The sequence below is a fragment of the Xyrauchen texanus genome, chromosome 39 (assembly GCF_025860055.1).
Source record: "Xyrauchen texanus isolate HMW12.3.18 chromosome 39, RBS_HiC_50CHRs, whole genome shotgun sequence".
Classification (NCBI taxonomy): Eukaryota; Metazoa; Chordata; class Actinopteri; order Cypriniformes; family Catostomidae; genus Xyrauchen; species Xyrauchen texanus.
The window spans coordinates 31,277,562-31,287,618 of NC_068314.1; the positions used below are offsets into that span (position 1 = coordinate 31,277,562).

The window sequence follows — 10,057 nt, forward strand, 5'->3', positions numbered from 1 at the left end:
AAAATAAATAATTGATATTTTAAACATTAGGTCAGATTCAACAATACAAACAAACACGATGAACATGCATTCTAATGGCATTTAATGAAAATATACACAAAAAAGAAAATATAAAATTGTAAGAATTCTTTTATACCATCTGTTTAAAATATATTCTTAGAGGATATCAGATCTAAAATGACTGCCTTCAATTCATCTCCAGAATATTCTATCAACCTACTTTTTATTTTATGAGTGTTTGGATTACTTTCTCCACCCCCTGAAACTCATTGGCTTTTCCCAAGTCTTTTGTGGGAACCTTCTAATTCATTATAAACCACACAACTGTCTTGCTCAATGTCAGCAGAGCAGACAAGCAAAGTGGAATTTAACAGCAGAGTCGCAGACACCTTGGTAAGTATGAGACGGGAGGGGTGGTGTGTGATTTACAGTTGCTATAAAGTAATTGCATTTATGGCTTTTAATTTGAATTATGTTGGATTCTCTAAAATGATTTGGCTGTCATAGTAAAAATACAGAGTTTTTCATGAATTGTCAAGACAATTAATGTCAATGACCACAAGAAAACATTAAGCAACACAGAGTCATATACTGTAGATGTGGGCAGAAAACAAATATTGAACTTTCATAAACAGATAGCTGTTTAAAAATTTTTTTACATAGACTATAAGTATTAAGATTTGTGGTCAGCATCTATTTTAATTAAACTAGTTATTCACTATAAACCCTATTAATGTAATTCTTGAAAAAATCAAGAAGTCTTAATTAAACATAACTTGATATGTCAAGTTTTGGGCTCCTAACTCAAATATCATAACTTAATTTTAAGTTCCTTGAACTTATTGTTCTTTAAAATCAATAGACTTAAAATAGAGTGTTAATAACTCAAACTACCGAGTCCAGAATTGATGCTATGGGGAATACCCACAATGTCTTGTGCCTTCATTATTTAATTATGTTTCCTTGGTCAAAGGGAACATATAGGGGTAATTCAAAATGTGTTATTAAAAATTCATAGAGGTTTTAGTTCTATTTATGTAGTATCATTTATAGCTGTTTCGTGTAATCTTCATTATTTAAGTTGTGATATAGTGACCTAAATTTCTTTCAATTAAATTATTTAGTTGAAATAACATTTAAATAGCAAATCTGAGTTAAGTCTACTTGCATTGAGTTACCTTAACTTAAACAGTTACGTTTAAGTTAAGTGAACTTAATTACACATGTTTTGGAGACACCATTACTCAATTCAGTTAAGGGAAATTTACTCAATAAATTGAGTAGAGTCAACTTATTAAGGGTTTCAGTGTACAATATAAATGTTTATTTAAAAATTCACATTGTCTATTTGGCTTGCAGGTCCAAATTGGCAACATGCGGGGATTTGTGTGGCTCTCTTTATGCATAGTCGTGCTGCTGGGGTCAGAGATCTGCATAGCAGGTATTACCAATTTTTGATTATTGAAATATGGATATGTGATGCAAAAGTCATTTTTCTTTTTGTGTGTGTGTGTTCTGTATTCACTGTGTTTTGTTGCTTCACAATAAATTGTATTCAGGTGAGAATAATTTATTCTATTCCATTGCAGAATTGCCCTTCCAGAAAGGAATATAATAGGGGCATTAGTTACTTTTTCCTCCATCTTGTGTAATTCCAGAAACAGCAGCTATGATCAAATCTGAGCCAGCTCATCTTGTCTTCTCTGCATGAAGTTCTTACATTTCACAGGCCTGTCATATGATAAATAGCTGAACAGTAAGCTGGGCACACCATCAAAGATGGTGACCATATCCTGCTTGGCACACTTCATACCCCTTTCTGATAGAGAGAAAGCCAGCCATCCAGCTGAAGCTTTCACAAAAATGGTTATAAATCAATTCAAAGCCCAGAACAAGTAGAACAGTGTTTGAGACAAGCCAAGATATGACAGCACTTCGAGGAGCCTCTGTGTCTGTCATAAATTCAATAAGAGGAGCTCATGAGTGTCAACATCACTCTATGGAGTTGATGGAGCCCTGGGCTTAGCCTAAAGTCGAGCTTTAGATACTCTTTGACTGCCCTTACCAGGCCTTCACGACCAAGTGAAAAACAAAACTAACTCCAATTAGTCACAGTTCTGCCCTGCAAATAAATAGTTTTCGTGCACTTCTTAGAAAGGAGAAAAACAGCCAAACATTGCGGGTTCCGGAAACCCAGAAGCAGCCCAAAAGGGCGTCAAACGCCGCCATCCCATTCACTCATCATTATCTCACAGAGCCTCTCAGGCTGAGCGAGGATGATGGCTGCTGAACAAAAAGTTCTCTAATAACTCTGGCTAATTTGGGATGGAGCTATTTGTGACACAGTTGCAGCAGGAAGTGAAGAGACTCCCAGCCAGTGATAGCAATAGAACTGATTTGGCAGATCAATAGAGGAGCTACTGAAATCTTGGCCATGACTCTCCATGTCAACTTGAGGTCATTGCTGAACAAACGCTCTCTTTAAGAGATCTAAGGTTATACATTGTGTATGCTCAGTAGGATGCTGTTTTGTTTACTGACATCAATCCATTCAAATTTCATTCAACTTTGTGAAATGCTTTTTGATCGTAAACTTTGAAGTACTTACCCCTCACAGAGTCTTCACTAAAACTTAAAAACCCTATAAAGTGGCTTGACAATCAGAGTTTTCTTTCTTTTGTAGAAACAGGAAGTTGAGGCAGGACATAACAAAGGACTCATCCCTTGTTTAATAGCTAAGTCCCTTATTTAGCTTATTGTAATCACAGACATGAACCATTATTTGCTACTTGTATTGCTAGTCGAAGGCAGGTGGCATTAGGAGGAGGGACATTTTAATTCTAGAGATAATTTTACCGGTCAAAAATGGTACAACTTGCCATTGCAGTGTCTTGGCATGATCATGATATCACGCTCTATTACACTTCCTAGTGCTTGATGCATGCGTACAGCTCGGAAGTGTAATTCAGCTTGAAATCATGATTGCCCAGGAGACTACTGATTGCTTCTGAAGACATTTATTAAACCACTGGAGTGGTTAATTTTATGCTGGCTTATGTTCTTTTTAGAGCTTCAACATTTTGGTCACCATTCACTTGCAATTTTTGGACCTACAGAGCTGAGATATTCTTTTAAAATTCTTAGATTATGTTCTGCATAAGTAAGAAAAAAATTAATACAAATCTGGGATGACTTGAGGGTGCAAATTATAGTTTTGGGTGAACTATTCCTGTAAGAGAGTATATATCTGCTACTGGTTTGATTGTAGGGTTAAGCAGGATTTATTTAAAGCAACAAATGCCACAATTGTGCCATTACATGGACATGAATTGACGTTTCGTGTTTTTTTCTTTTTTTTTTATTTTTTATCAGCAAGGCAAGAATTGATAGTTACCACCTTAAAGGTATGGACTAAAATCACTTACAAACTCAGAAATGTGACGTTATATTGTATCAGTACTATAATAAACTCTCTCTAATGTTTATTATGTTAGTATACAGGCTTTCCTGATGACTTCTGAAAATGCCAACTTTTTCATTTCAGCAAGACCCATACACAATGAGCAAAGGCTCCCAGTTAGAAGGCTACTGCATGGATCTACTCTCTGAGCTATCTAAGAAACTGGGTTTCAAATACAAAGTTCATCTGGTGAAAGATGGGTCATATGGCCGGCAGGACGAAAGCGGAAACTGGAACGGAATGATTGGAGAGGTTGTTAGAGGGGTACGTGATGCATTTTAAATGTACAGGAAAATAGAAATGGATCATTTAGAATAGGGGTACATTCAGTTGGGTGTATAATTAACCCAGACAGGGTGATCAGGTAATCTTGTATCAACCCGAAGGGGCTTATTTTGTGATAATGACCTACTGAGTTTAAATGATATTGTTATGTGAGAAGAAAGAGTCATTATACAAAATATTTGACTGCAGAGTGCTACAATTGTTCAATCAGAATCAAGTGTCCCTGAGCTGCTTAATAATACACAATAATGCATATTGTGCTGCTGCATATAAATGAAAAATGATCATGGTAATAAATAAGTAGTTTACATGACATTAATCCTCCCTTTCATTCTCTCTCCACAGGAAGCTGATATGGCGGTAGCTCCTCTCACTCTCACTGCTGCCCGTGAGAAGGCTGTGGGAATGACAAAACCTTACATGCAGACCGGAATCAGTATCCTCCTCCGCAAAGATATAGTTTCTGAAGAAGCCGGGTTTTTTTACTTCCTCTCCCCTTTCCCTGGGGAGACCTGGTTTGGCATCCTGATAGCATACTTTGTGACTGCAGTCTGCATCTGCATTGTGGGAAGGTCAGAACATCAGAGACGTATAATAAAACTGCTGCACAGTTTCCAGTTGAACAAACATGATTTCTGAATGCAAATTATGAACTTATCTGAACTGAAACTAAACTGTAGTTTTGTCTCTTTGTTTCAAGGTTGAGTCCATGTGAATGGAGCCAGCCTGAGACCGAGCCCAATCGATTCACACTCCTCCACAGCTTGTGGTACACTGCGGGAGCCCTGAGCCTGCAAGGTATTCATCCAAATGTGCTCCTTCTTCAAATACGGACAAACAAACACCTTTATAAATTGCTATTAATGCAATAACAGTTCAGCAATTTTTCATTTGGATTACTTTCCTGTAGGTGAACTGAGGAGTTTTATAATAAACGTTGGTCAGGCCATCAATGCACAGCTCACTGCCAGGTGCAGCTTTGATCTCCACACGAAAAGCATTGCAGAACGTCTTGTTTTGATTTTAACAAAACATTGCCTATGTTATGATACATTGTCAGAACTGTCCGGTAATCATTAGCTGGCACTTCGAAAGATCAAACAGTCAGACACAGTCTCACTAAACGGTGTCAAAGCAACACCAGTGGCAATGCTGAAGCTGAATCTTCACTTCATAGAACTCAATCGCTGCATTCTAATAAACGATGCCGCTGGAGGGCACACATTTTTTAACTGATCAGACTTATGGTTTTCTCATAGCCGATGGTCAAAAATCTGAAAAGTCCCATAGATTTACATTGACGGAATGTTCAAACGGGCCAATGGAATGCCCATTAATTCAAATTCCAACTGCCAAAAAATTTGAATGTAAACAAACCTTTGATCTGCTTTATGCAGCTTTCCATCTCTCTATCTAACCATTGATCTTACTATCTATGGGACGTTCTGCCTGACTATGTATCTACAGTAGCTAGCTAGCTGGCTTTTTGTCATACTGTAATGTTTCATTTAAACTAAAACTAGTTTTAAGGCTTTGTCAAGCCAACATCAGTTGATAACTGTTATTAATTTTGCAGTTAAATTTGGTGATGTTAGTAGCTGTGCTGGATAAGTTACTCAAAAATAGTAATTCACCACAAATTACTTATTACTTCTCTAAAATTGTAATCATATGTATTAAATAATGTTAACACACATACTGTTTATGTCTTGTGGCTATACTTTAAAAGAAAGTTTATTTTTACATTCAGAGATTGGCCCCCATTCACTTCCATTGTAGTGCCTCACTGTAACCCAGATATGTGCTTTTTTTTAAAGAAAAGGAGGGGCAAGTCTAAATTAATTTTTGTGCTAATTAATATTATGCCACAAATGCTGTCGATTGAGCTCAACTTGTATTGAACCTGGAATATTCCTTTCAGTCAGTAACTGTAATCTGATTAATGTAATGTAATACACTGTATTTTCTTTCCTGAAAGTAATACGATTGCAGTAACTAATTACTGTGTAATCAGATTACACCAAAAACTGCTGCAGAAATTACACGCTTCACATTCAGTATGGAAAAGTAGCTTGTAGCCGGAATCACGCCTGGTAAGAATACAGGATAACATATTTTTATTTTTAATTTTTATCTTACTGCAGGTGCAGGCCCTCACCCTAAAGCGGTGCCAGGACGGGTTATCGCTTGTACCTGGTGGCTGTTTGCAATCGTGTTGCTGGCCTGTTATTTCTCCAGCCTCAGTTCCTCTCAGGGGTCTGATCCTACACCGATCATGATAAAAGGCTTCGAGGACTTGGCTAATCAGGAAGTGATCGAATATGGAACGCTTGCAGGCTCCTCCACTCTTGCCTTCTTTAAGGTCTGATCACATGTTGAAGCCAGGATGTAAATTTTTCTTATCAGTCAAATGAATTCCCAACAGATGTTACAGAAAATATTTCCTAAAATGTTGGCTTTTTGTACAGAACTCCAATAACCCATCTTACCGTCGCATCTATGAGCACATGGAGCGGAGGAAGAGTTTTGTGTCTTCCATGGATGAGGGTGTCCAGAGAGCAAAGGAGGGAAATTATGCTTTCATTGGAGAATCTGTGTCCCTGGACTTGGCTGTTGCACACCATTGTGAATTGGTTCGTGCACATGAGGTCATCGGGATGAGAGGTTACAGCATCGTAACACCTCTTGGTGAGATTTACTAATATTTGCCACTGAAATAAAGGTTGTTTTTTATAGATTTAATGGATTCCCTTTTATACTTCTTCTACACAACTTATAAAAATACATACAGTACATACTTAAAGAATAAATAAAAATTCTATATGACTCTCTTTCTTTCATGGAACACAAATGAAGATATTTTAAAGTTGTTCTCGCTGATCATGTCTAGACAACGTGAGCAGTGGGAACATTCTTCAAAATATTTTTTAATTTTTTTTTTGTCTTCCACGGAGGAAAGAAATTAGGGTGAGTAAACGATGATAGAATTTTAATTTGTTGTGTGAACTATTCTTTTAAAGATAGCACAACGTCTTAATGTTTCAAGCTTAACTGTGTAGTGCAGCAGTTTAGTCTGCAGTGAATGGATTTGATGCCACACACTTTTCTTGGAACAGGATCTCCCATGCTAAAGAATCTGAGTGTGGCGATCCTGCAGCTGAGCGAGGCGGGGGAGCTGGCTTATCTGCGGACTAAATGGTGGGCCAGTAGCTGTATCCCAGACAGTGCCAAAACCTCATCTCTGAGGGCCCATAGCATGAAAGGCATCTTCCTGGTTCTGGCTATAGGCCTTGGGATTGGAGTTCTGGTCTCCTTGTTTGAGCTCACCTCAAAATCTCGCAGTACTGCAGGAGAGCAGAAGGCAAGTAGTGCCAATATACACACTATCGGCTCTCCTTCTGAGGACTCTCCATAGACATAATGATTTTTATACTGTACGCACTGTAGACTCTATACCCTAACCCTACCCTAAACCTAACCCTCGCAAAACACTTTCTGCATTTTTACATTTTCAAAAAACATTGTTTAAAATGTTTTTTTTTTTAAGTGATTTGAATTATGGGGACACTAGAAATGTCCTCATAAACCACATTTATAGAATAATACCCTTGTAATTACTAGTTTGTAACCTAAAAAAAAATCCTTGTAAACCACCCAAACCTGCCCCCACACACAAACCTTAGACTTATATTAGTTATATATAAATCTGACTATAATTTTAATTGACTAAATCTTTACTCACACCATAACCCAGTGGTAATGGTTAATTTTGAACCCCTTTGAAACTAAAAAAACTTTTGTGCAAAGTTTTTTTTAGTATACTTTGTGTTAAATAATAATAAAAAAAAGTTAAAGTTGTATTAATTTAATTTAGTTAACAATGATAATGACACAAGTGTTGTATGAATAGCTCACCCAAAAATAAAAACATTCTCTCATCACTTACCCTTAAGTCGGATAAAAGCACCATAAAAGTTGACAATATCACTCGTGCCCTATATTTCAAGTCTTCTGTAGCCATACAACAGCAGTGTGTGAGAAATAGACTGAAATGTAAGTGTTAATTCACTGAAAATCTTTCTCTTTGCCCTTTAAAATATGGCATGCAAGCAACAACTTTGTTTACATAAGCACATCACAGTGGGCAAACCTAACTCCAAATAAAGAGAGGGCAGCGGAGAAGAAGAAATTTGCACATAATCTTCATTGGTTCTTGTGTGTATTTGTCACCATGGTTATTTGAAAGAGTGAAAGCAAACAATATTTTAGAAATAGGGCAGTCTTCCAAGTCCCCTTGCAAGTGCATTTTTAGAATTTATAAAAAAAACAGTATTTGCTTTATTTGTTTTTATAAATATAGATAAAAAATGTTAATGTTCCCAGGGGTAGGTTTCTCATATTTACCTCACTTTTGCAGACAATTTTGTCCCCAAATTATTGTGAAGTCCCACCCACAAAGACAAACAAACATCAATATGAACTACCTCACCAAGAAGTTCATGAATTTCGAGTTGTTGCACTTGTTGTAAGACTTGATTAGGTGATGTGAAATTCCTTGGTAGATTTCAATTGTGCAGTAGCCAGTACTGTTTTTGATAAAGAGTGCAATTTTTATGCACTATGAATATCAATACATTCAGTGAAAATAAGCCTGCTCTCTTCCAAACAGAAATCCTGCTGCACAGTTTTGACTCAGGAGCTGAGCCAGCGTTTGAGAATGAGCAACACAAAGAGAGACCAGGAAACCTCAGACAAAAACAAGGCTTAAAAGGTTTTACCACAATGATTTAATCCCAGTCTTACATAACAGAATGTCTTTACTGTTCCTTAAAGGTGCACTCACTAATTTTTCCCCAATTAAAAAAAGATTTACTCTTAAATAAATTAATTGTAATTTTGAAACATATGTATCAAATCATGACCACTCATGAGATGAGGACTCTCGTCATATCAGTAACCTTATAAAATCTGCTTTATTCTACATGGGGCAGGGGCGTTATCATGGGGTCTGCCATTTTAGAATCACATGACCATCTGAATTCTACTCGCTTAATCTCAGTTACTGTCTTGTTATTGGACACTTTCACTTTTGGATTAAATTAATCATGACTGACTGTGAATAGTGAATGACTACAAATGGCATCTGTAAATTAAAACTATTGATTTTGCATGATGCTGCCTCCACACCACTAGGTGTCACTGTAAGTCCAAGATGGCATGACAAAAAGTAACTGAGTGCACCTTTAAATTCAGATTTTCTAGACTGACCAAGTAGATAAAGCTGCAGGCCGGAGATCTCCAAATGGTGGCGGCATCTCAGAAATAGGGCTTGGTTTCTCCAAAAGGGGGCGGGCCACTCCAAAGGAGGTTACGCCAACTTCAAAAGGGGACGAAACCTCCACAGACAGTTAGGGTTAGGGAAAGGGTTAGGTAAGGGGCTTCCTATATATTTGCTGGTGATTTGGAGCTCTCGCCCCTTTTTGGAGCTCTGTCTGCAACTATACCCTTCTCGGATTATCTGGTGCTAGATATTACTATTTCTCAAGTTATACATTTTTTTTTATATACATTTTAACTGGTTTAAATTAGTGTACTGAACTGAGTTCAATGAAATTGTAACTCTCTCTCTTTTTTTTTTTTACATTTTAATCAACCTGTCTTTTCAGTGACGATGTTACCAATGAGATGCCTTTCAATATCTGGTAGTAAAATCTCATGCATATTTTAATTTTTTACAGTTGTTGATTTTAGATGATTATCATAAATTCCATCTGAATCGACATAGAAACATAATTGGTATCCATAATAAGGTATGGCAGAAAGCTAAAAAGAGTTCAATAAAACTTTATTAACAAATTCTGTACTCCATGGGAAATGTTTCAATACAGAAATACAAGAAAAAGCCTATAAAAGTAAGAGACAAACAACATTTTGCAGATGTGTTATTTTAAACCAATTAACAAGTAAACCAAGTAAAATAACACTTTCTCTGACAAGGATTTAAGAATAAAACATTGTAAACTTATAATGTTATTTAAAAGATCATCACATCTTATTGTCACAAAAGAGGCATTGGTTCTGGCACCATGTTTATTAATGAATTAATAAACTTGATCTAACCCCAAAAGTGTGAGTTTGTTTAAAGCATAATAAGCTAAGGTGTTTAAGGTGTAAACACATAAAGTATGTTTAGTTTTAAACACTGCAAGTCTTTAAATTCAAAATATCTTAATTAAAATCATAGTTTGCAAATGCAAAAGACACGATGTAACATTTCAGACACCATTTGGAAGAGTTATGAAATGAACAAAT

At 36.4% G+C, this 10,057-nt stretch overlaps 1 protein-coding gene across 1 annotated transcript; it reads left to right on the forward strand.

Moving 5' to 3' along the window:
- Positions 1-277: 277 nt before the first annotated feature.
- On the forward strand, positions 278-9,888 carry LOC127632808 (glutamate receptor U1-like). Its single transcript, XM_052111591.1, has 10 exons — positions 278-393; positions 1,360-1,441; positions 3,373-3,404; positions 3,545-3,724; positions 4,091-4,317; positions 4,446-4,543; positions 5,890-6,107; positions 6,214-6,433; positions 6,862-7,106; positions 8,415-9,888. The coding sequence occupies exons 1-10, from the start codon at positions 337-339 to the stop codon at positions 8,511-8,513; spliced, it is 1,458 nt and encodes a 485-aa protein (XP_051967551.1). The 5' UTR covers positions 278-336; the 3' UTR covers positions 8,514-9,888.
- Positions 9,889-10,057: the final 169 nt, after the last annotated feature.

Coding starts and splice junctions, on each gene's coding strand:
- LOC127632808 (XM_052111591.1), top strand. CDS start 337: ATGTCAGCAGAGCAGACAAGCAAAGTGGAATTTAACAGCAGAGTCGCA. Junction 1,442..3,372: donor GTCAGAGATCTGCATAGCAG/GTATTACCAATT, acceptor ATTTTTTATCAG/CAAGGCAAGAATTGATAGTT. Junction 4,318..4,445: donor TGCATCTGCATTGTGGGAAG/GTCAGAACATCA, acceptor CTTTGTTTCAAG/GTTGAGTCCATGTGAATGGA.